The 27,240-nt window shown below is 37.0% G+C and overlaps 1 protein-coding gene across 10 annotated transcripts in view; it reads left to right on the top strand.

Annotated features, from left to right (window-relative positions):
* The window catches only part of TMEM236 (transmembrane protein 236), a 55,477-nt gene extending 28,527 nt beyond the window's left edge, over positions 1–26,950 (top strand). For all 10 annotated transcript variants that reach the window (XM_025043449.1, XM_025043450.1, XM_015585664.2 and 7 more), the window contains 3 exons: positions 7,092–7,164; positions 10,262–10,403; positions 24,745–26,950. In XM_025043449.1, the coding sequence (XP_024899217.1) occupies positions 7,092–7,164; positions 10,262–10,403; positions 24,745–25,328 (799 nt within the window). In that variant the 3' untranslated portion in view covers positions 25,329–26,950. The remainder of the gene's footprint in view (positions 1–7,091; positions 7,165–10,261; positions 10,404–24,744) is intronic.
* Positions 26,951–27,240: the final 290 nt, after the last annotated feature.

Below are 27,240 nucleotides of genomic sequence, written 5' to 3' on the forward strand. Positions count from 1 at the left end.
TTTCTTTCCATCTTCTTTGTAGATTTCATATCCTCTGCCCTCCCTTTGTATGCCAGTGAATTTGGCCATGGCCAGGGGCTGTTCCCACTGACCCCTGATTTTCCCCTGTCATTGCTTTGCAAGCACTCTCATTGGCTCTAATAGAAACTGCCACTTGCATGATGACGATTCTCAAAATTGTGTCTTCTCTGGGCGACTTCTCTTAGCTCATTGTGTATGTATATGTAAGCTTTTCGAATATTTGAAGATTGCCACATCACTCTGCTAGCTCGATATATCTCTTCTCAGTCTGCTAAGTCTTTTATCCAGTGTCCAGATGTCATTAGTTATTCTCACCCTATGATTTCTGGATCCTTTACCCTTTGGATGTCTCCTTGGGATGCTGGCTGACTTGTTAATGTCTAGATGTGATCTCATTGATACCTGATGTCCTAACGATGCAGCCATTGACTTCGGCTCTTGATACGATGTATTGACTTTAATTGCAACTGTGTCACTTGTTTCATAATTGAGGGTATGATTAACTAAAATTCCCTGAAAAACTTGCTCTCAAGGCACAGTTTTCTCATCTTGCACTTAGGCAACTCCCATGACCCTGTAAGTGCCTTAAAGCCAGATTGCGTCTTACATGTCTTTCTATCCTTCAAACAGGCCGTAGGACACACAGTTAACAACGTTTTAGGTGAATGGGTGAATGGATGAATACGCAAACTATTTTTTAAATCTGAATTCAATAATTTACTCTCATCCCTATTAAATATCATCATATTGGTGTTAGCCTTATTTTTAATCAATTGCGATCTTCTGAATCCTGATCGTGTCACTCAAAACGCTAGCTGACACTTGATTTTGTTTCATCTGCAAATGAAATAAGCATAGCTTCTTAGCTATGTGTTAGATGGCACAGTTTTACTAGAACTTCTCCAAGTCAACAGGGATCCTGCTGACACTTGATTTGGTTTCATCTGCAAATGAGATAAGCATAGCTTCTTCTCCCAGAGTTACTAGTAAATGTGTTAGATGGAATAGTTTTACTAGAACTTCTCCAAGTCAACAGGGATCCACTAGTCTACCCTCGAGTTTTGTTAGAAAAGGTCTGAATTTACCTATCTGAACTTCCTTCCTGTTCTCAGTTCCTCTTTTAGTAAACATTTACTGAGTAGCCGTTGATTGCCTGGCAGATCTATCTAGTGAGGACATCGGGTAATCTAGTCTCATCACGTCTCGGACTTACCCTGGCATCCTAGGGCATCCATTCTCTGACTTATGTCTACTTTTCCAAACTACCTCCCTACACAAATTCTTCATTCTAACCAGCATTATTCCCAGAATATTGTAGGGGAATATCTGACTACACAATAGGTATTGTCTTTTTCCTCAGGGATCTTGTAGTCTACTGTGGAGAGTGCACAGTTACACATGAAAAAGTTAGGAAGTAATGTAAAACAATATACACTAAATCACTAAATAGTGTGTGACCTACCACAAGTCTTTGATGAGCTCAGAGAAGGGAGTCATCAAAACTTAGTACTGGTAGTAGGGAAGGTTCCCTTTTTGACTTAGCTTGGGCAAATTAATATCATCACTTTCTTCATTTGTAAACCAGGGATGATACCTCTTTTTGGAGTTGTTGTGGGGTTTGAGTAATGTCTGTAAAATACTTTTCTACAGACTTGGCATGGAGTGAGAGCTCCCTGGGGTTAGTGTACAGTGGGAGCGTTATTTTATGTTGGATTGTTAAGGCCAGATTGCGGGAGGCCTTGAATGACAGGGGAGCAAACTTTGGCTTAATGATGTAGGTAAAGGGGAACCTCTGTGAATTTCTGACCAGAGTGGTGACCTTTCCACTCACCATGCTTCCTCTGTGAGAAATCTCGGGGCCAGAATTCTTGCTGCACAAACGGGAATCTTTAACTGACCGTGACTGAGTTCAGGTCTGTCTTCACATGCCTGCTCCTGAGAAAGACCTTTGTTTTGATGATTTGTTACAGATGCGCACAGAGCTCTACTGGTAATACCCTAACTCAGCATCTGGAAATTACGCCACGTCCCCAAGTCCTTCTCTTCAGCCGGTCTGGTCTGTACTGTGGTTTCAGCCCTGCATTGGTTTTAGCTTGAGTACACCTCCAAAGAAGTGTCTATGATATTTCTAACATAAATTCCATTACTCATCGGATTAGTTTCCTAGGACTGCTGTTACAAAGTACCACAGACTTGGTGGCTTAAACAACAGAAATTTATTTTCTCCCAGTTCTGGAGGCTGGACATCTGACATCCAAGTGTATTTGGAGCTGGTCCCTTCTGTTCCAGGCCTCCCTCCTGGATTCTATTGTCTTGATGGCATCCTTTGGCATTCCTTGGCTTGTAGCTGCATCACCCTGATCTCTGCCTTCATCTACACATTTCACTTTCTATGAGTCTCCTCACATAGTCTTTCTTTTTGCACATCAATCTCCAAATGTTTCCTTTTTATAAGGAAACCAGTCATGTTGGATTAGGGCCCACCCTAGGCCCTCATTTAACTTATTACCTCTGAAATGACACTATTTCCAAATACAGTCACATTCTGAGGTACTTAGGGTTGGGACTTCAATATGTCTGTTTTTGGAGACAAAATTCAAGCCATAACTGCCTTCCCTCTGCCCCCCGCCCCTCTGCAAAATAGTTTCACTCCATCCTAATATCTCCAAAGTTTTAATCATTCCAGCATCAGCTCTTAAGTCCAAAATCTCATCTAAACTTCATGAACTCAGAGTCCCAAAATTCATCATCTAAACCATCTAGATCAGTTAGGAGTGAGACTCTGGATAGGAGTTATCTTGGGGCAAAAATTCCTCTCCATCTGCAAACCTGTGGAACCAGGCAACAAGTTGTGTGCTTCCCCAGTACAATGTGGGGCTGGCATAGGATAGACATTCCCATTCCAAAACGGAGATATGGGAAGAAAAAAGGAATCATGGGTCCTAAGCAAATCTGAAAGGCAGCAGGGCAAATTTCATTAAATTTGAAGACTTGTGCATCCACTGTGGCTAGATACTTTATCCTCAGGTTTATCAGGATGGAGCTTCACCCCCTTAACCGTGAGCAGCAGCCTTGGCCTCTCGCTCTGAGGAGGGAACCTCTGGGCCTGCAGTGGCCGTGGAACCTCCCTGGCCTCTGAAGTACCATCATAGTCATTCTTCCTGTTTCTAGACGGATATGATATATTTGCAGCCAAATAGTTCTTTCAGCCATTTCCTGCTTATTGAATCCCAGAAGTCTGACAGTCTTCCTTAATTGTGCCCCATCTCTGACCCTCTTCAATGCAAGCTGTTGATGTTTCTGCTGGATTCACAGGCTGCCTCCATAGTGTTTCTTCCAGAACATGCTCTCATGTTTTGCAATATGGATAGGCTGAAATTTTTCCAAATCTTCAAGTTCTGCCTCCTTTTTGCTTAATTATCCTCCCTTTAATTTCTCTCTCTCCTATCCCATTTTGATAATCAGCAAGGAGAAACCAGGCCATGCCTTCAATGCTTTGCTTAGGAATCTCCTCAGCTAAATATCTGAGTTGATCACTTATAAGTTCTACTTTCTACCCCACAGAAGAACACAATTCAGCCAAGTTCTCGGCACCTTTATGAAAAGGATCACCTTTTCCCCAGTTTCCAATAACACTGTTTTTATTTCTGTATGACACCTCACTAGGAGCACCTTTGACATTCTGTATCAATATTCTGCTCTTGACAATACATGTATTCTCTAGGGAGAGAGAGACGTGTTTCTCTACAGCCCTCCTCTTTGCTTTCTGAGGTCTCACCAGGATTTCTTTTAATGTCCATATTTCCACTAATGGTCTCTTGTAGGCAATCTAGTCTTTGGCTATCGCACATCTTCCCCCTCTTCCAGACTCTACCCATTACCCAATTCCAAACCCACTTCCACATTCTTAGGTATTTGTTACAGCAGAACCCCCTCTTTCCTAGAGCATACTCTGTATTAGTTTCCCAGGGCAGACATAACAAAGTACTTCTAACTAAGTGGCTTAAGAAACAAGTTGTTCAGGCTAGAAGTCTGAAATCAAGGTGTTGATTCCTTCTGAGGGCTGTCAGGGAGAGTCCGTTCCAGACCTCTCTCCTAGAGTCTTTTCTGCACTCTTCAGCATTCCCTGGCTTGTAGATATATCACCCTGATTGATCTCTACCTTCATCTTCACATGGCGTCTTTCTGTGTTTCTTCACATAATCTTCCCTCTGCATATATCTTTCTATAAATTTTCCCTTTTTATAAGGACACCAGTCAAATTAGATTAGGGCCCACCCTAATTATCTTATTTTAACTTATTACCTCTATAAAGACTCTGTTTCCAAATTAAGTTATGAAGTCTTAAGGGTTTGGATTTCCAACATATCTTTTTGGGGAACATAATTCAACCCATAACACTCATTAATGAATTATAAACATGTGCTAGCAGTAAGTCAAGATTTCCAAATATAGGTTTTCATTATTTCTGATTAAATAAAACAGAGACTTGGATTGATATTTAGTTATTAACTATTCTATCTGCTCATTTAGTGTTTATTGAATTTCTGCTATCTGCCAGACGTTCTCTGGCATCATGAGGTTCTTGAACTTGGATGAGAAACAAGTTACATTTTTATTTTCACTAAACTCGAATTGAAAACTAGCATTTCCTTTCATTGTGATTGTTGGTAACAAACCATAGTAGTATTATCAAGACCTGTAACTTTATAGATTTTTCCATATCACCATATAATTATTGCAGATACTTCAGAATATGCTTTATGATCTTCACTACCTTGAAATTATGAGTGATTATAGTTTCTGCTAGATCTTGAGTACTCCAAGGAAAATAAGAAGACATTGTGTTCATAGATAGGCATATTTATTAAAAGATCAAAAATTTTTAAGATTTTGGATAACTTTTTTAACATAATTGCTTTGTTTTGTAAGTCTATATATTTTATTTTATGCATTAAAAATTTCTGTTCTGAAAAGTGCCCATGGGGTTTACAAGAAGTTTCATTGCTCAAAAAACTTTGAAAAACATTGTTCTAGATGGTGGAGATAGAGTATTGAACAATTTAGATGAGGCCTCTGTTCCCATTGAACTTACTTTGGGTATGGGCAAAGAGGGATGTGACAAACAATGAGCAAATAAAGAAAGGATCAGCAGAATTTCAGGTAGTCCCGTATATATATTTTTGATGCCAACAGGGAGCCAGACATAGAAGATACAGGAGTAGAGGCCCCTGGCAAAAGCAATAGCCAGCATATGACTTGGAAGTGGGGCCAATATGACCAGAGTTAAGTAGGTGTTGAAGATTTAGGTCATTCTAAGTGAGGAGCAGCAGAGGAGAAATAAGAGAAAGCACATCATGGAGAGCAGTGTAGCTAGGGTAATAGGTTTCAATTTTATTCTAATTGGTCACTGTGCTACTATCACCATCATCTGTCTACAGAATTCTTTTCATCTTGCAAAACTGAAATTGTGCTCATTAAGCAGTAACCCCCATTCCTCCCATACTCCAGCATTCAGAATTTTTGATCAAAACAGTGATGTGTTTTACATGTTAAAAATATGACTGTTGAATCTATGGAGAAAATTTTGCTAGGTAGGAACAGAGGCACTAACAGGAAACTGGTTAGAAAATACTGTAGACAACAGATGATAGTAGGTGAACCACGATATTAGCAGAGGATGGATTTGAAATGTATTTTGGCAGTAAATCAGGCAGGATTTGATGATGATCAGAACAGTATGGAGAAGGATGTGGATTCTCCTTCAGCCATGTTAAGTTTGAGTTGCCTATTAGACATCCATGTGGAGGGGCCAAGTAGACAGTTGCGTGTACAAAATCAGGGCTCAGGATGGAGGCCAGTATATGTATATTATAATATGTTTGGGAGCCATGGGCAAGTGGAGAGTATTTCAAGCCATAGGATAGGCTGAGATAATCAAGGAAGATAACATAGACAGAGAAGAGGTACAGTAGTAGTTCCTGGAGCACGCTCCATCTTTTAGAGGTCAAGCTGAGAAGAGGACTCTGAACGCTCTAGCCAGCCTCAGAGAGCTGAGTGCTGCAGGACCCTGGATCTGGGCTCAGAAAAGGAGGCAAAGCTAACAATTTAAAATCCCATCATACCTCTGGTTTTAACAGGTCATACCGGTCTGGTTGTGAGAGACGGGCTATCCCACCCCATAACTTATATCTATACCTAGAATACCTGAGATGGGGCTGGAATAGAGGGATGCCTATCAAGACCAAGGAGCAATTTTTAGTCATTTGAAACACTCCAGTGCTTTCTGTGCTTAGACACATACCATCCTATAAATGTGAGGACTATAATATATATTAAGGGAAGAAGGGGTAAGTATTTCATTATAGAAAAGCTTTAAGTATATTTATTTTGTCTTCCCATAAATTAATGATGCTAAGCATATATTTAAATTTTCTCTGTTATAATATAGAATATTAAATACATGTGATATCTCAGTAACTATTGATTGATCTTGTAAGGTTTAAGAAGTGGTCCAAACACAAGTTTAAAGATTATGTGATTTTTATGTATATATGATTTTTTTTTTGGTTCAAGTAAAAAATATCCAAATGTTTTCAATTTAAAACATCCTTAAGTATCTACATATCATCTCTAAATGTAATTTTTGAAAAATCAATGTTACAACATGGAGTATATTATAACTTAAGGAAGCCACGCTATTCTTTTTTCCCGTTGATCACCAGAGCTTGAGCCCTGGGCCAGGATTCCAATGAATGAAATATGAAAATGTTGCATGTCATGTGTCTTGCACTGTGATACTTTCAGTTATCTATGATGTGTTATTTATTTGGAAATCTCTCACCCCTTTGTTCTAGAAAAGCATTCTGGTTTTTTTTTGGTTTTTGGGTTTTTTTTGCGTGTGTTTCCCTTTGCCATACTCAAGCATTTGGGAAATGAAAATAGGGAAGTAGTAGCTTCTAAGAAAAATGATAGATGAATGGCACAAGAACTGCAAAGTTAGCAAAAAGTAACAGGAACTGTTGATCTTGTACATTATTGCTTTTGCTTATTTTTTTCTCCTTTGCTAGGAGACCTATTATGATGATGTGTGTAGTACTCACCACACTCCCCAGCTTCAGCTTTTCTATAGCAGTGACTGAGGTATGGAATTTTGATTTCTTAAAGTCTATTCTATCCCATCTTCTTCCAAATTACAATTAAAGTACTAAGATCATTGTTACCTCTGAGGGTTTGGAGGAAGGTCTAACAGCCGAGGAGGGAAAAATTACTTTTGTATTTGTGTGCAAAAGACAGGAATGTTATTTCAAAATAATTTTTTAAAAGTAAGGAATTTGAAAGTAGATCCACATTTGTTTCTTCCACCCTGATGTTTTTCATGATTGTCCTCAGTTCTAAATGGAATGAAACAATATTCTGGTGAATAACCACTCACGCTCTAAAACCCTGACAATCTATCCATTGACAAATACTTTGCACGTGATACTTATTTGAAAACAATTTTATGTTTTGACTAAGCACAGCTTCAAAAGAACTCTAATGGACAGGTGTCTGCAGGACAGAAATTCATAAGCAAACAGACCTTTCCGTCTATAAGAATTTATTATCCAAGAAATTCAAAATATGCCCTACTAATCTTATTTATTTGTAAGGTGCTGTGAAAGATATAATTTTCACTTCCCCCAAATGAAAATTTAAATTACTTTATGATGTTTCATTCAGATGTTAAGCCGATATCATTAAGTACATATTATATGCCAGGCACTGTGTTAGGTACTGGCGATAGAGCACACAGGAAATTTCACAGTCTCTGGTCTTTAGTAATTATTTCCTGAAAGTAAAGTGAAGAGTAAATAGGCAGTGAGAATTAGTATAATAAGTGTTGTGAGAGAGGCGAGTACTGGGGTAATTCCTCACTGAGGTGTAACACACAAACAGAAAGGTGCACAAGTCATAAATATATAATATTAATGGGACACCACAAAGCACATGTCTGTGTAAACACTAAGGTCAAAAAATAAAACTGCCAGCTGTCTAAAAGCCATCCCATGTTTCTTTCAGTAACTATCTTTTCCTCCTCCCCAGAGGTGCTCTACTTTAACTTCTAATATCACAGATTACTTTGTCTGTTTTTGAACCTTTTATAAAAGGAAATCAAATTATTATCTCTCTATCCATCATCCATCCATCCATCCATCCATCCATCCATCCATCCATCTATCTCTCATCTATCTATCAATCATCTATCATATCTAATTAGTATTTGGCTTCTTTATTCAAAAGTGTGGTTCATTCATGTTTTTGTGTGTTACTGTGGCCCATTCATTTTCATTCCGGTATAGTCATTTTATGAACATAGCACAATTCATTTATCAATCCTACATTTGATGGCCATTCAGTTGTTTCCAGTTTGGGCTATTATTAATACTGTTGCTTTGAATATCCTTGCGTTTGTCTTGTGGTGCACATGTGCAAGCATTTCAGTTGGTTAAATATGTAGGAGTAGAATTGATGGGTCAGAAGATGTTCAAATGTTCAAATGTAACATGTTGCCAGTTTTCCAAAGAGCTTATACCAGTTTAGACTTCTAATAGCAGAGAATGAGCATTCTGTTGCTCTCCATCTTTAGTAATAATTACTTGTAAGTCTTTTTATTTTAGCCATTCCGATGGGCATATTCTTGAATCTCCTTGTAGTTTTTAGTTGCATTTTCCCAATAATGAATGAAATTGAGCACTTTTTCTAGACCATTCTTTTTCTATTGTGTTGCTTATATTTTAAAAATCGATTTGGAAGGATTGTTTATATATTCAGATTTTAAGCCCTTTGTTGATTATATGTATTGCGAATATCTTTATATTCTGTGACAATACTCTTAGTGGTATCTTTTGATGAAGAGCAGCTCTTAATTGAAAAATAGTCCAATTTATTGATTTCTTTCCTTTATGAATAGTGTTTTGGGTAACTTGTTTGAGAAGATTTTGTCATAATCTCAAGTCCTGAAGATATTGTCCTATATTACATTTTGGGTCCTATATTGTTTTACCATTCTCTTTAGATTCACTATCCATCTGGAGCTAATTTTTGTACTTGTTGAACAGTAGGATGGCATGTTCCACTTATTTTTTCCAAGTAACATTAATTTATTATTTGGGAAGAGCACTATTTATTTTGGACTGAGCACCATTTATAAAAAAATCTGTTTTCCTACATTCCTCTGCAGTGCTACCTTTATTATAAATCATGTATATATATACCTGGTTTATGTCTGAGTTTTCTGTTCTGTCCCATTACCTACTTTTCTATTTCTGTGCCAACACCACACTATCTTAATTCTCATAGCTTTACAATAGCTCTTTATATCCAGAAGAGTAAATCTTCATATCTTTTACTTTTTCTTCTAGTGTCTTGCTCTTTGTATTTTCATATAAATTTTAGAGTCAGCTTGTAATTTTCCACAAAAACTTGGAATTTTGATGGAGGTTGCATTGGATGGTATCACTCTTAAATCTCACTTTCTCTTTGTTATTGGCATGCAGAAATAATTTATCCATCTCGAGGATTTTCTTCATATGCAATCATATAGTCTATGAATAATGATAAAGAAAACTTCGTTTTTCTTTCTTACCAATGCTTATACTGTTTATTTCTTTCTCTTGCTTTATTACACTGGCTAGGACCTCTAGTGCAGTGTTGAATAGAAATGGTCAAGGTAAACCTTTGTCTTGTTCCTGACCTCATAGGGAAAACTCTCAACATATCACCATTAATATGATATTTGCCATAGGTTTTTTTCTAGGTACCTACAAAAGGTATCTACAGGAAGGAAGTGCCTCAAAGCCGAGCTGGGTTTGCCTAGTTTCTCCCTTCTTGGAAGACCCTAAACTGTAATAACTGTCCCTGTAGCTCCTCGAATTAGGACTTTCAGGCTCTGCTTAGAAGCAGGGTTGGAAGGAATTGCCTATTCCACCACTACCAGGGGCCTGCTGTTATATTTTCACATGCATTTACTAAGCTCTGTCTTGAACTGCAAGCTCTTCCAGTGATATGAATCCTCATTACATCTTTAGAAATGGTTCAAAATTTGTGGGGTCAAATACATGAGAAGCTGAAAACCAAATTTCTAGTCTTTTAGTAAATATATTTATCATTAATTTAGCACTGCTTTCAGGTAATTAAAAGAATTATGAACTACGAAAGCACAAAAATTTAATGCTTGTAAATGGTTTTCTGAAAACAGATTCAAAAGAATGTTAACGGTTCCACAGATGTCTTACCTGACACCTTACCTGACCTGCCAGTCTCTCTGGTTCTGACTTCCTTGATCGTGGTTGATATTATTGAAAAACTCAGGATATATTCTCTTAGAGGGAAGCAAATGAGTAAGTATTCTTTTAAATATACATTTTTTAAAAGTTTGACATATTATTCACCTTTCTGCACTCTGTTATCTATTGACATGCTTAATGGTAACTTTTCTTAGAGTTAACATTACAGATAGAAGATTACAAGTGAAGATATCTACATATAATTATTTTAAAACTTATTTTCATAGCTAGACGTTATTCTTATTTCTTATTTGCATTTTGATAGTACTGATACATGAATACAATTTACCAAATACTTAATACCAAAAATTTAATGTTTACTTTAGTAAGAAAATTATCTAAATAAATTATTATAGAGTTATATTTTGGGGAACTCTCTTAAAACCTTACGTTTAGCTGAATATTTAAAGAGTTTAGTTTAGCTACCTTTGATGCTGAAATTGTGTCATAGAGAATTGTTCTTAATGGTGGATTGTTAAAAGCTAAAGACCACAGTAATAAAACCAATATATGTCACATTCCTCTAAGGATCAATTAAAACTAAATAAAGTTTGGCTTATTTTTTATTTTTAGGTATTTTATTAATCAAATATTTTGTTCGGTCCTAAATTTCTTCAACTCTCACTTAATTTCATGTGATGGTATCCGTGTTTAAATCACAATGTTTATACACTGCAGTTATTGCATAGCTAAGATTTTGTATTTAAATTGGGTGGTTTTCGTCTAATCACTTCCTCATGGGCTGGATGGGGTAGACTGAGTGAATCATAGGAGAATGCTTTGGAGTAAGAAGCATGACTGCTACAGCCAGGAAGGAAAAGACCACAGAACCATCTTATGAGTTATGAGCTAACACCCTTCCAGTCACTCTTGCTCCTTAAATTGGGCAGTAAAACTAAACTGGAGGCCACCTGGAAATCTGGAAGGTGATGAACTGTTATGTTTAATATAACATTGGTGGCAAAGTACATAAAGATGGAAGCCAGTGGCTATCGATTGAGGAAAAGGCATTCCCAAGTAACATCTGCCTTCCAGAGTCCAGTGTATTTGTCTGAAAATGAGATTTGGGAATCGCCAACCCCTTTGCTACTTCTCTAGACTCCTTAACATGTAAACCTATGTTGAAATTGAACTATTTTTAATGATTCTGTGTTTCTCATGTGAATGAACTTTTCTGTCCAAGTTTTTAGTGAAAGTTGTCTTTTAAAAAATACAGATGTATATTTTGGGGCATAACTTATTGACATTTTTTATTTTAATGATGAGTTGGATTTTCAAATGGGGAATTTTCCCCGTATCCAGAAGTGATGATGACACGGCGAATCGAAATAAGAGAACCTCAAAGAAGAAGTGAGTCTTGAGGAGAAGACTCTAGGACATCTTGTACAACAGCTTCTTCTTAGTTGAAGAGCCTCCTTCTGGAACTCCTCTCTGTTCAGACTTAGGAGGGTTAATGTCTGGTTTAAAAAATCACACTCTAAAAAACTAGAATTCACTCGAAATACCTTTGTAAAAATGATATGTACATTTAACTTTTACGTAAACTTTTAACTCAGTCTTCAATACTTATTTTTCAACACGCATACTAATAAAATAAGTCATGTGAATTTTGAGTCCATGAGGAATTCTCATCCTCTGGAACTTACATCAGTGCATAAATTCATAAGCATATAAATTGTAATTCACAAATCTGAACATCAGGATGCGGTAAGTATGGTTTCGCTGCATGTGGTACTTCAGAATCAAAGCGGTAGGGAAGGGCGGATGACAGACAAGGTTTGAATAATTTGGCTCCTTGTAGAAAATGTTGGAAAAGGGAATATATTCTCTTCTCTGCTTTCTCCAGGTAGTTTGAAATGCATACATGTCTGTTGGCTTGTAGCAGTTTTGACTTACTAGGTCAAACTAAGGTAATCCACAATGCTTGAATTTCTGGACGCCCTTGCACTATCCTAACCATCTCAATTCCAGGCTACCAGCATTTGATCTTTGTGTAGCTCTTCCTTTTCTAAATTTTTAAATAAGTTATTCTATAGATGGAATATGCTTATTTTAAAAGCAGTATTCACTGAACAAGGGAATCCTTGCTGCTGACTTCCTAGTACCAGTTGAAATACCTGAGTATCAGGTGATTACTGTGCTATAACGTCTTAGTGCATCGCTGCTCACAGCCTGAGCCTCACATGGGAATGGTTTCAGGTTCATAGATCGCTGAAGCATGACAATGCCACAAATGTACCTAGTACCTAATACAGCATGCCCTCAAATAACATCGTATCATTCAACATTGTAAGAATAGTTTTGTTACGTGTTGTTTCACTTAAAGTCACAGAACAATGATGCTGAGTGAGGACTCACTGTAATGTCAAACCCCAGTCATGTGAACAAATAACGAGAACACAATACACAGACTGGATGTCCCCAGCTCTTGCTACTAAGTGTGTACAAACGAGTGTACCTTAACATTTCCATCGGAATTTTGCTCTTTTACTCGGAACCTGTTAATGACAAGACCTCCATCTCTCTTCTCCCACATTGTTCTCTCTCCTGTTGGTCTCATTTGTTGTCCAGACTGTTGACTCTCCCAGTGCTCCTGCTTTCCTCTCGGTCCTCATTCTCTTGCAGAAACAATTTAATGTGCTATTTTCCTACCACTCTTGCTAGACTCTGCTCTAAACACTCTCAGGACTGCTGTTATTTGCCTGTGGGCTGTTGCTTGATGTTTTGCTGGTACTTTACACTTGATTACCTTCCTCTGCCAGTTGGAACACTGACTTCCTTCCACCAAGTTCTGTTTTTCTGGAGAGACCCCCGAATAGAGTAATGGAATAGCTATTTCCATTAGGAAACATAGCTTTTTATACCCAGAATGCATATGTGCCAACAGATTGGCTGAGCTTTAATGATTTCAAGTAATGGCCATTCTCCTCCCCTGGAAACCACCATTTTCCCTCCTGTCACTAGATATTGTGGCTTCTTTTGAGGTAGCTTTTCTCCCATGGGGTCTCATAATTTCTTTTTGCATCAGGCTTACCTATATTGTCTGAATCCCAAATCCTAGTCACCGTTAGATTTCCTTCCCAGCTCCCACTTAGATTCCTTAACCCTCATATAAACTAGGGAATGCAAACACACATAAAGAAGTTCAATGAGAATCCAAATTTTCAGTCCTGCCTGCAGGATCCATTGGAATAGCATGAGCCCTGCTCAGACACCATGTTATAAGTGGTATCACAGAGTATAATAGTTAGGGCTTTGGGGCTACAGATAAAGGAAATCTTCATTTTATCTAAGGTGTTTGGTGTACATGTAATAAATGGGTGTGGTTTTGGTAGTAAAAATAACTTCAGTTGAATTTCACACCCTGAACTGACAAACCTATTCCTGGAATGGAAGTTGCCTTCTTAACACCAATTACTACATATTTTCAAATTATCAATTTGGAAACCTACAAAGCTACTGCAAGAACTACTCTAAAAACTAGGATGCCTAGGTTCCCACTGGAACCAGATCAACTTTTGTTTAGGAGTTGATATTTTATGTAAGATTTCATTTGGAAAAAAAAAAAGGTTCTGCAAATGTCTGAAAACCATTCATCTAAGACCTCATTTAGAGTCATAGGCTATACCCATTTCTAAGGCAGTACTATAACTCAGGTGGCCAGTTCTCAACCTCTCCCACCTCTGGCTGCCTGGGAATTATGACACTGCACCATCGAGATACAAAGTGTGCCTCCATCCAAAATCTTGTGACTGCTGCTGCTATGGGATTTAAGACAACAACACAATAAACACAACACAACATATTATAATACAACACAACACAATACAACACAACACAACACTATATAATACAATACAATACAGCTTTGCAGGTAGAGCAGGCCCATACTGGTAGGGTACATACACGTAGGTTTGTAGCCCAAGACATACAAAAAAACATAACTTTTTTTAACATTTCCATTTTGAATTGTTTTATTTCTAATGTTTTCTGTTTTTTTTCCCCAAAATAGTACATATTCATTTAAAAAGGTTTTCAAATAGACATAAGCAAAAAAGAAAAAAAATGGAAATCAACCATATTCCTACACACTAGAGATTTAAAACTGATAGCATCTTTTTTAAAAATAATTTTTTATTTTTTAATTACAGTGGAAAAACAATATATTAATTTCAGGTGTACAACATTGTGATTAGACATTTATATAACTTATGAAATGATCACCTTGATAAATCTAGTACCTATCTGACACCATACATAGTTATTACAATATTAATGACTATATTCCCTATGCCGTACTTTACATTCCCATGATTTTGTAACTACCAATCTGTACTTCTTAATAACTTCCCCCTTTTCACCCAGCCCTTCATCCCTGCTCCCGTTTGGCAACCATTGATGGGCATTCTTCCCTAAAGAAAACCTATTTTGTAATTTACTTTTTTCTTAACGATACGTTGTGGGTATTATTCTTGTTATTTCATCTTTTTTTTTCATGTCATTTTTATTGGTTGAAAAATATTCTATCAATGAACCATGATTTATTAACTAATAATATAGTTGGTATATAGATGGTGCAGTGGTCTGCGTTTAGGGGAAGCCTATGCTGTGTATGGGAGTCTAAAGCCACTCTGCGAGGTCACTACCCAAGCAGAGGCTGGAGACAGAAAGAGTTATGTTAACAGTAGTTAATGCCACTGGATGACAGCTGAATGATATCAGGATGATGACAACAGAAAGAGTGACCTCAGAAGACCCTGAGCATCAGCATATGCCAGTCCGTACTCCTTGGCAACGATCCTCGCCAGAAGTAAGGACCTGTTGTGGACGGGGTGCACGTGCAGAAAAATACAGAGGGGGTGGCAGGGATTGCAGAAATGGGGTGGCAAGATAATTTGGCTACATTAGGGATATCTGCCCAGTCAGATAGGAGCAGAGGTGAGATCAGCAGGCTATTTAAGTAGAAAACATCAGAGCTCTGCAGAGGAGGTGGTTTCTACTATCACAGTAGAAACTGTGCCTAAGTAAGAGGTGCCAGATAAGATGTTGGCAGTGTAAGGTTTTCAAATAAATCGGCTCGCAGTGGCCTTAGTCCAGTTCCTACTGTGTAGTCTCTTTAATACCCAGAGATTTGGGCCAAGTACTGCAGGAGCTCAGTAGCACAGATGATTATTTCTTTAGGGTAAATGCCTGGATGTAAAATTTCTGGCTCAAAGTATATGCAGAGTTTTAAGGTTTTTTGATATGTGTCAGTCAATCAGTGGCTCCTTCTAAAGAATGCCCTGACTTACCCTCTAAACAGCAGTGTAAGAAAACAGTCTTCAACTTTGTAACATTAGATAATTTATTCCTTTCTCTTTGCCAATTTGTTTCTTTTAAAAAAAAAATAATTTGCTTAAAGTAGTGGTTGTGTTGAACATTTTCTCATAGATTTATTGGTTATTTGTAGTTTTTAAAAATCATATTTACGTCTTTGATCTTTTTTTCTGCTGACATATCCATTCTTTTTTTTTTTTAACTGCCAATTCATGAAATCTGTAAATAGTAAGGATGTTAAGCTTTGTCATAAATGGGTCATATATTTCAGAGTCATTTGCCTTTTAATGTCACTGTAGTGTTTTTTATATAGGAAATGTTTAATTCTGATATAACTCAATCTATCAATATTTCCTTTATGGACTCTGTCTTCGATGTTATACTTAAAAAGTCTTTTTTCACTTCAATGTAAGTATTTACCAATTATTTTCTTAAAAGAATTTTATATTTAAATGTTTAACAAAGAAGTTGGATTCTCTAGGGTGCAAACTTGTTAATTCACAGGTAACTGATAAATTAGATATGATAATCGATATATTTATTTACATGATCTGGCAAAGCTTTTAGACCCCTGCTGCTATTTTTTTTCCATTTCTCCTGATATTTCCAGCATATAAAAAGCACTTAATAGGGCGCTTTAAAAGGCTCAGTGCCAATCATAGCCACCCAGATGAATTGAACCAGGATCTCTGGCAATGGGACTTGGACATATGTAGATTAAAACAAAAACAAAAACAAAAACCCTTACTGAGTTCTTCTTTCTATTCCCAATTAAGGGCAGTGATTCTCACTTTTGGTTGCACATTAAAATCACCTAAGAGGCTTAAAATTTTTTTGACTCCCAGACTGCGTCCCAGAGAATTAAATCATAATTCTGGAGGTGGGATGAGATCCAGGAACTAGTAATTTTTAAAGCCCTCCACATGATTCACACTTATGAAATGTGATTGGAGTGGATGGGTAGAAAGAAAGCAGGGGCAGTTTACACCCGATAATGCCCCAATCAATGTCTTTGTGAAATAGGAAGCCAAGTTATTTCCTGAGAACAATGGCGATGAATGAAAGGGAGATAATCTGTAACAGGATGGGCATGCTTTGGAGTAACAGCTGTGGGGAATAGGAAGAGTGGCTCAGGCACTGGGAGATGGATGGCTGAGCCATGCTTAGGGTATAGCGAAGGGTGGCAACCAGGAATTTGTCCTGGATCCAATCAAGATTATATGATTTTTCTTCAGTGATACTCAGAAATCTGGTCATCGACTGTAGGACTGATCCAAGTTGAGAGTTTTTAGAGCAGGAATAGAAGAAAGAAAAGGATCTATTACTTTCTGAGTTATTTCATCTCGCTCTTGACTTACCAAACATAATATCTCAAAATGAATGGCATGTTGATTTTTGTAGAATGTCTAAGCTATTTCCTGTGAATCGTGAACCACCGTTTAACATATACGCAGGGTGCTCTTACTTGCAGGTACCCATCAGAACCACCAGAGGGGTCTTTTCAAAGCCTCAGCATAGATGATTATGTCTTTAGGTTAAATGGCCAGATGTGCAATATCTGGCTCAAAGTTTATGCAAGATCTAAAGGCCTGGCATCTGTCATATTTTAAAGTTCCACAAGCAATTCTGATGTCCACCCTGCGTGAGAGCCCCTGATTATAGGAAGTATTAGGAACTGAGACAAACGGCAAGTGGAAAGCTGAGAGGCCAGATTCCTAAAGGACCCTGCTTTCCAGATTACCTTGAACTCATCTCATCTTAACTAAATAGCATGCAAGAGATTCCACAAGTTTGTTTGTTTGTTTTTTTGAAAGGATGCTGATTTTCTTTGAAGAAAATGAATGGCACTTTGAGTTCCCCTTTGTTTCTTTTTAAGAAAAAGCTTATTATACAATATGAGCCCAGTGTGTGAGCTGGGCTTTCATAATGTGTTTTGCAATATGCTTAGAGAGTACGTATGAGGAACACAGTGTTCAGAGCCATGCCAAGGAGAAGATATATTTCCTCTCATACCTTCCGGATGCTGTTTAGAGGAGAGAAATTTCAAGAAACTAAGTCAGATCTAGGATTTTGTCCCTTTCTCGAGAAATAAGTAGCCATCTACTAGACTGGAGTGAGAGAAGGGAAGAATTTCTGATTTATACCTTCTAATTTATACCTTCTGTCATGTTAGGTCGGTGCCAACTGGGCCAGAAATACTATATTTTAGTGATCCCAGAAGACATATGACATCCAGTGCTATCGGATCGCGAGCTGGGGCTCCCATTAATTAGGGCAGCTTTATATGACTTTAACAATTTCATGGTCAATTTTTTCATACATGGAAAAATTATGAACGATTTTAGTATGTAAAGATTCTTGAGGGTTGCAAGATATTTTCAAAATAAATATTTGTGAGAGACTGATAGGAATAAAAGAACGTAAAGGATGTCGCATGCATTACTTTATTATATCAAGGCTCATTCTCCATATCATTATTAACCAGCAAAAGTTTATGGCCCCAGTTTGAAATTAGACGCATAGGTCATTGCTTTTAAGTCTCTAGATTTGCCTGTCTAGGACTGAAGAGAGTGAAACATGGCTCGCTGAGCACACATTCTTGGTCTTTTGTTGTTGTTGTTTACGTGGCGTGTCTATTAATAGTGGGGTCCTATGTATAGGACTATCATTTTGCTCAGACTCTACTATTTTAGGACCCCAAGTCCCCCTCTTTCTGGGTTTTTAAATGTTGTTTCCTGTGAGCTCACAAATGCTGTCTTCTCAGAATCAACACATTGGCCCTTTTGTCTCCTGACTGGTGACTCCTGACATTGCCAATGCCTGGGAAGCCTCTGAAATGCCCGAAGCCCTGCTGCTGCTATCGGTGCCATCTCCCGTCCATGTCCGCCCAAGCCCACTGGGCTACGCCAGTGCCCGGCCGCGCTGGCCCGCTCTCCCGGGCCCAGGGCCACGTCGCGCCGTTTCTTAGGGTGAAGTACGTAGGTCCCCAGGCTGCCCAGCTAGGAACTGCTAATGTCTTATTAGCCGAGCCAATCCTATGGTTTTCGTTAAAGGGACACGGGCCAGAGGACCATCTGAGTGGTAGTCCCTGTGCAGGACTCCGAAGTCTTCCTTCCTGTTGACTCGGGGGGTGGGGTGGAAATGGGGGGTCGCGGGTGGTGTTCCACCTGGATTTTACGCTGTAGCTTTCTTGCCTCAGTGCAGCTTCCCAACTCCAGGTGCCCCTGGCCCGCTCATGCCCGCGGACTCCAGGACGGGGCTTCCTTCCACCTTTCACGCATCTTCACGGAGAATCTGTCCCACGCCAGATGGTCCACTGGGGTCTTGGGGGTACCACGGGGAGCAAGAACAGGCAGAGTCTCCCTTTCCTGGAGCTCACGGGCTCGTGGGCAGAAGAGCACAGCCATGAACTACACTAACAAGGAGGTGTAATTACAGCTGAGAAAGTGCCCGAAGCAGCGCATCAGCTTGTTCCCTCGAGTGTCCGTTTTTGCTGCCCAGTTTGGGCTTCCGAGCTCTGGTCTGTGTCCAGCCACTTACTAACAGAGGCATTTCACACTGTTTCAAAGTCTAGAATTATTTATATTTGGAAATAAGATAACTATATGCTTTTTAACATTTACCATTTATGTTTTATTTAAATATATCCACTATTACATTATTATATATAATTTGTTTTATATTATGTTATAGTAATATGTGTTATATTATCTATTATATTAATGTAATGTAATTATTATGTTATGTATAAAAATCATGTTAATACAAATATATAAAATAATTTTTCTATTTATATATTGTAAATTAAATCACACTTCCTAGTCTAAACATATATCAACTAGGGAGTAGGGCTAGACTATCCCAAATGAAAAGATGAAAATCAGAAAATTTAGATTAGAAACTTTTCTCAGACAATCTTCAAAAAGGGAATATTTTAAAATCAATAATATGTTTTTAGCACTTCTTGTCCAGTGTTAGATGAATCTATAATTTCACATTGCCTAAAATCCAGCAATGGTACGTTATTTACTGTCAGATTTATGCATTGCTAGGGAGGGAATTGAAACAATCTTAAGGTTTTGAATTTACCAGATAACAATATAATGCCTTTCTTTAACTTACCACAACTATACCCCAGCTGGGATGATGGGCGAATATTTGTTTTGAATTCATTAGTATTATCATTTATTATTACTTGGTGAAAACCTGTATTCAGTTTTGATCACTGGCAGCAGTGTGCTGGTCAACGTTTAAACAACTGTCTTTCTAGGGGGTAAAAAGCCCTGATTTGTAGAATTTGCCAGTTTTTCTGATGCGAGTACTTTCACCATAACCAATTTCAAGCCACCAAGGTGATGTCACTGAACAATGATCATGGAATTGGGAAGAGGTACACATGGTAGGCTCTCGTTAGCTGTGCAAGCTGTCTGTCTCTGTTTGCACAGGGCGTATCTGGGGGGTAGCATTTTTCTTTGTGATGTGAACAGGCAAATATGAGAATTAAACTCATGGCCTTGTTAAGACTCTGTATTGTGACACTAATTCTCAAACCTTTTGACCTCCCTCGAGGTATGCGATAGTGGGTATCAGTGTAATTATAACGAGAGTTAAACAAACTGTAATCACTCTTACTATTTACTGTATTCTCATATTTTCTATTCTATTCTAGTTCATTTAAAACAGTAAATTATTTAGTGATTGCTACTTTTTATTTTATCTAACATATATATGGCTGTTTTTTGGTGTCAGGCACTATTTTAAATGCTTTACAAATATTAACTTGTTCCTTCATTATAACCATCCTGTGAGGTTGATGCTATATTCTACATTTTTTACTCAGCAATGACCTTACCTGCCGTCCAGACCTCAGATATGCTCCTCAAAGGAAACTATACATAATACAGTCATTTTATTCAATAGATTGTGTCAAAATAACAATGTTTATAGTTTTCCCTGGTGTCTATTTCAATTTATTACATTTTTCTCTTATTCTCTATGAGTATTATGACTAAAAGTGCTTTGTGTGCTAATATGTTTTAAAAGAATTTTTAATAAGACTGTTAATTTTCTTTTTTTTCCAGATTTCCCCTCCACCCCCCAGAATGTTATATCTAAACCATTAGCATTTCACTTTTTCTATATCATTTTCCTCTCAGCAAAAATTGATTTGGGGGACTGTTAAGACTAGCCAGACTTTTTCTGAATAATTCTATAATTTGGTCTTCTAGTTGCCATGAATTGAGTAACAATTTCACTTCTCATCAGCTCTCTCGATGGCCTCAAGGACCTCTTTGCTGATGTCTCCGTGGCCTCTGCCTTCCAAAGTCCTTATCTTCAGCAGCTTTCCATGAACTTAGAATAAAGTCCAAAACCTTTATCATGGCTCATAAGGTTCTACATAAGGTGACTCTGCCACAGACACTGTGGTCTAGTTGTTCAGGGTTTGAGTTTCACATTCCAGTCTCTCTTCTTGCTAGCTCGGTGACCTGGTCACTGTGCCTCAGTTTACTCCTCTTTAAAATGAGAAAATAATAGCATCTACATCGTAGAGTTTCTATAAGGATTAAGTGAATTAATGCACAGAAAGGGCTTAGAACAACATCTGGTATATAGAAAGCACTTAATAAATAACTAACTCTTCTTCTCTCCTTCCCTCTCCGCCTCCCCAGCCCCTCACCAAACTTTCTTTTCTGTAATCATTCTAGTGGAAGGATCTTTACACATGGTCTTCACATCACCTGGAAAGTTCTTTCCTTCATTCTTCACCTAATTCATTCCTACTTATTCTTCATCTTGCTGCTTAACTATCACTTCTCAGATGAGCCTTCCTGATCCCCAGTCTAATTCAGACCCCCTGCGATCATCTCCCATCTTAGAACTTACCTTCCTTTTAAAGCCCTGCCACGATTTACTCTTCTATATTTATCAACATGATCACAGGAAACTTAGAGTGGCAGAGGCAGAGACTGTTTCCACATTATTTGCTGTATCATTCTCAATGCCCAGCCTAAGCCTGGAACCGTGCTCTAAACTTTGTCTACTCATATCCGTTGGGAGCCTAAATGGTGCAGTTTTTAGTATCTACTTGATCCCTGTCTTGTTTTTAGATGTCTTTCCTGTGATTCTTCTTTTTTTTCCTCTTTTTATTTAAATAACTTTTATTGCTTTTTCTTTTTGTAAGAGGAATACATACTCTAGAAAAGTCTTCACTACTGCTTTGTGTTATACTTAAGTTTTCCCTGTAAGCTATCTAAAACTTCTGGGGAACAAGTCAGAGATAAAATACATCAATATAAAGAAATAATAAAGTAAAATAGGTATGAGTCGTGTTATCAAAATTACATTTCCTTTATTATTTAGCTTACACAGAAGACAAGAAGTTGTTTTGCCAACTGGCATAAGATATGGGGAACTACACAGAATGACTGCTATTTTTACTTTTTATAGGGCAATGTGAACTGCTAGGAAGTGAGTAGATCTCTGTCTTCATGCTTATATCTTTTATGGGTTTTGCACAAATAAACATTGGTTTACCCAAATAGAACTCTAAAAGCTAATAACAATAACAAAAAGAATTCCAGCTATAAGTGGAAATTTTAAAAATAGTTTAGAGGGAAACTAATCATGAAGCTAAAGCTTAATACATGAAAGTTCACCTTTACATTGCTTGGGAATAAATTTGGTGTTCCATTCTAATGACCGAACAATTTCTTTCTTATTTTTTTTTTCCAGTTTTTTTTTTTAATTAAATTTGTTGGGGTGACATTAATTAATAACATATAAGTTTCACATGTACAAATTTATATATCATCTTTATTTTCCATTGTGTGCTTACAATCCAAAGTCTAGTCTTCCTCCATCACCATAGATTTGACCCACTTTGCCTTCATCCTCCTCACGCTCCCCCTCCCCTCTGGTAACCACATACTGTTGTCTGTGTCTATGAATGTTTTTCAAACAATTTTTTGACTTCTTCAACTTTACCATGCCCTCCGAGAGGCCAGCAGGGCTCTCCAGCTAACAGTTGTAGTGCTTCTCATTGGAAAGAAGACAGACAGTAGAGCCTCTCTACCCCCAAACTTAAACTAGCTTCTATTGAGCCGTGGAGAGATATGAAGATTTCAGCTCTGATTTTGCCAAATAGACATGAATCGGGGCCTTAGCATTTCATTCAAAATGAACTCTCGCTAAGAATTCATTGTACATCCCACAGTTTCTATCTACAGATATTAAGATTCTTACTGACTGTTTAAAAGTGTTAATGTGTCACTTCTCAGAGTGCCACTTCCTGGCATTGAAACAATGCTGAATTGGCAATCATCTCCAAAAGCCCAAATTATGCACTGTGTTCTTTATGTTGAAAAAGGAATTTGGATTTTCATTCTAACTTTGCTTTTCTACTAAGAGAGGCAAAGGAGAGTTCTCTAGGATGTGACATACTCTAAGAAACAAATTTTTATATACTTTTGTAAAATGAGAGATATAATTGATGTTAATGAACATCTGAGTTTAAAAAGAGATAATTTTATGAATATTAAAATAACAGTAATTAGTACTTAATTTTCTCAATTGAATATTATTTATAAAAATGAATTTCATTCATGCCACTGTGATATATCAAAGGTTAGTAAAGAAGTTTCTAAGGGTTATGGGTCCTACTGTTTATGATTCATACCAGAGGTAAGTAATACTTCATCAAGAATTTAGATTATATTTTTAGTTTATAAATACACTCAACTCGCCCTTAAAATTTTTAAACAGTTAATTGTATAACAAGAAAACTGGGATTTATTTGTGTTTTAAGCAACATCTATTTATAGTAATCATTTTATTAGTCATTACTTATAATAACTTATTTATTTTAAAATGTTTTTACTTCAGTTCAATAGAGTTCAACAAATTTTTATTGATTTTGTGTCTTTAACCTTTACAGCTGTTCAGAGTAATGACTCCCTTTAAATTTTGTCTTATCAAGTGATAAGGCAACTCAGCATATTCACTGAGTAAACTTTGTCAAGGCCTGATAAATTCTTAGCAACAAAAGTGACACTTAAGTGGATAAATGTTTTAAAAATAATGTGCTATATGTTTTTCATGTATAAAAACCATATCATTAACATTGTTAATAAGTCTTGAGATTTGAGGATCTCTTCATGGTCCCCCAACTTTAACACCCACATGTAGACAGAGGGGCAGACACACACACACACACACACACACACACACCACACACACACACACACACACACACACAATGAGAAAATGTTCTATTCATTCGGATGACCAGGCATAGCCTTGTGGCCACAAATAAGATACTTTAGTCTAAGCAATTGCACTGACCAGTTCAAAAACTTTGGGGTATCATCCATCACTAAGACTTCCTCATGGTTAAATAGTTTTCCTCATAGCACCAAATTCCAAGACTGAAAGTCTGGGTTGTGGTGATTTCTGTAGGCCTCTTATAAAATGACGAGATTGGACCATTGTACGCAGATTTGACCTTTGAACTCTGATTTGACCATTGAACTAAATTGATTTGATTTTATGATATTTGTATGTTTTATAATTAGTATGTGATATATTGCCTCGAGATAGGTAATAGCAGCCATAAAGTTAAGAGATTGTCGATTGGGGTCAAACAATTCTTTGGTATGAATTCCATCTCTGTCCATTGCTAACTGTGTATTTGAATTTGGGTGTCATCTTACCTCTTGGGCCGCAGTTTCCATATTTATAAAATGAGATAGTAATCTCTATCTCTCACCTTTTTCTGAGGATTAAATAAGGTAATGTGCGAAAGTGCTTAGCTCAGTAACCAATAATGGCTATTACTATTATTGGTTTAAGATTCATGTCTAGGAAAATACGAAGTCATGAAGAGCCTCCTCTGCCTCTGTGTCTTTTTTTTTTCAGTTTGCTACTCATTTTATCTTGAAGTTTCATGTGTAAAACAGACCTCAAATAAGAGAACACTTAGAATTTGTAAATAAAATTAAAAACTTAAATGTTAACGTAAATAAAATTTTAAAATTTAAATAAAATATAAAAGTTTAAATTTAAATAAATCAATTTATTGCAGGTGATGAGAATGGGCAAGTCCATGTCACCACTTTGCAACAAATAAAAACCGTGATGGATCAAGGGAAGCAAAATGAAGGAAACCCTGTGCCTCCCCAGCCTGCCAAGAGGACCCAGTTATCACAGCCACCAGTAGCGATAACACAGAGCCCTGTCCCTGAGCTGGCAGGACCCCAGGAGCCCTCCTTCCAGTCAGGCATCCTGAGAACAATGTCCCGACAGGACGTTCGTGCGGATATCTTCCTGTGGAGCTTTCTGCTGTGGGCTGACACCGTAGAAATGGTGCGTGTGGCCGGCCACCAAGCTGTGTACAAGTCAGACTGGGTGTACCCTGTCTACATTTTCAGTTTCATTTCTCTCCTTCGAATGATATTCACACCTCAGAACCCTCTTCTACATTCCCTGGGCATCCTGCTCCAGGATTTACCCTTCATTTTTGTTAGACTTGCGTTAATCATTGACCTGGGAACTATCACACCCATATTGGGCCTTTGTAAAAATGTACTGGTGACTCTCTCTTATGTTTACTTCAATTACTTAACCAAATTCAAGATTTTCTCTACCTTTGAATTGTCTTCATTTTAAACAGAAAACGTAATCTAGTCAAACCTCTTCAGTATGCATGTGTACACATTTGTGATCTTTTGTTTTCTGGGGCATAGGTTTTTTTTTACAACATAAGGAAATGAAGACTAAATTGTACAGAATAGCCTATTTTTAATAACTATACATCAGTTTTTTTTAACGTGTATAAATGGTGCTAAATTTAAGCAACTTTATATTCTTACAAGTTGACTCCCTTGGATCTCTAGAAAATAGTAGTAGCTAATTTTAGTTATGTATACTGAACCATTCTTAAAACACTCTTCAATAAAGCCTGTAAAATTTTTCCCACTAAGTCCAAAATGAGATTTTTATCATTTATATTAAATATTATATTAAAGACTGTCATAAGAATTGAAGAGTTAAAATTAATTTTTAGGAAGTACAGCTGGTGTTATTGAATAATTTTTAGATTATATTTTTTAAAAATCTGAAATTGTAGTTTTAGGATTCTCTTCACTACATTCCACTGTAGTGACTTTTATATAATTGATTGATTTCAACATAGAAAGCAATTCAGTTTAACAGATATTTGGCTCAGTTTCTAGTACTGAAGTGGTAACATGAAGATTAATATAATGAAGTCAAGGTACATCAGAAATACCTAGATAAGATTTTATAAGAGGAAACTATAAATTGAAGATGTAGATTTTAAAGTAAAAGAATATTTTGTGGAATTTGATACCATCAGAAAAATAAACACATACAAACTCTGTTTAAAATTAGAAGTTCAACTTAAACACATATAACAGCAAATGCGCTAGTGTCTAATGTGATCATATGTAATGGATATCTCGATGTTAAATAATTAGGTAATTATGTAATTTGCCTTCACCATGTGGAAACACTCTCACATATTCATAGTAGGGGCTCTTCATTTTATATGAATTTTTGGTTGCTAGAAAAGTTTGTGAGAGGCTTATGTGTGCAGAGTAATGTTTTACAGCGCCAGCCTCTTAATGATCTGTGGGAACAGATAGCTTCAGACAGGATACCTGAACTTGCCCGCCACCCCCTGTTCTCCACCAAAGCTCCCAATCTCACTGGTTCCTTGTGCTTTATGGTTTTCCCTCACACTGTCAGAGAAGGTCTATTCACAGTTGTTGAAAACTTAGCTTCTGGCTTTATGACTTTGGGCGAGTTCTTTGTACACTGTAAGCTGCAGTTTCCACACCTAAAAGGTGAGCGTAATAATAGTACTGTAATAGGCTTAAATAGCACTTTAATAGGCTTGAGAGGATTAGATGAGGGGGGCAATGTTCTCATCACATAGTCTGGCAAACAGTAATAACTCGATAAATGCTAAGTATTTTAATTGTACCAAATCAAAGACAGGCAAGTAGCTAAATGCATTGTTCTAATTTTCCTGTTTTCCGTATCCCTGCTTACCTTCTAGGAATAATAATTTAAATCATGTATTTGTGAAAATAATATGTACTATCTTAAGTTTACCTCAGACTACATTTCATCAAATAGCATTATGTTCAGAAGCGAGAAGTCTACTGAATAAACAGATTACAGTTGATGTGAGTATTCTTTCATCAGGCATTCGAGTGTCCCTCCTGTAAGTTCTCATAGAACTCTAATTATAGCATTTATTAAGACTTTTGTGTTTACTTTTCTGAGTCCTCATTAACCTTTAAATTCCTTAAAGAAAGGCCTGAGGGTGTCTTGTTTAAAAGGCTATCTTAATCTTTATCTGTCACTCCAACAGGAATTTATAATACTTATAATTCTAAAATAGTTTTAATATAATTAATTTATTTTAAATTATGACATAATCCTTTTATTAACCTAAAGCCAAGTAGTTGATTTGAAATATTCCTAAATGTAAAAATATCTTACATACGTTTATATTTATCTTTATATTGAAATATATAGGGTGAACAGTGCT

This window comes from Pteropus alecto, unplaced genomic scaffold (assembly GCF_000325575.1).
Source record: "Pteropus alecto unplaced genomic scaffold, ASM32557v1 scaffold11, whole genome shotgun sequence".
NCBI lineage: Eukaryota > Metazoa > Chordata > Mammalia > Chiroptera > Pteropodidae > Pteropus > Pteropus alecto.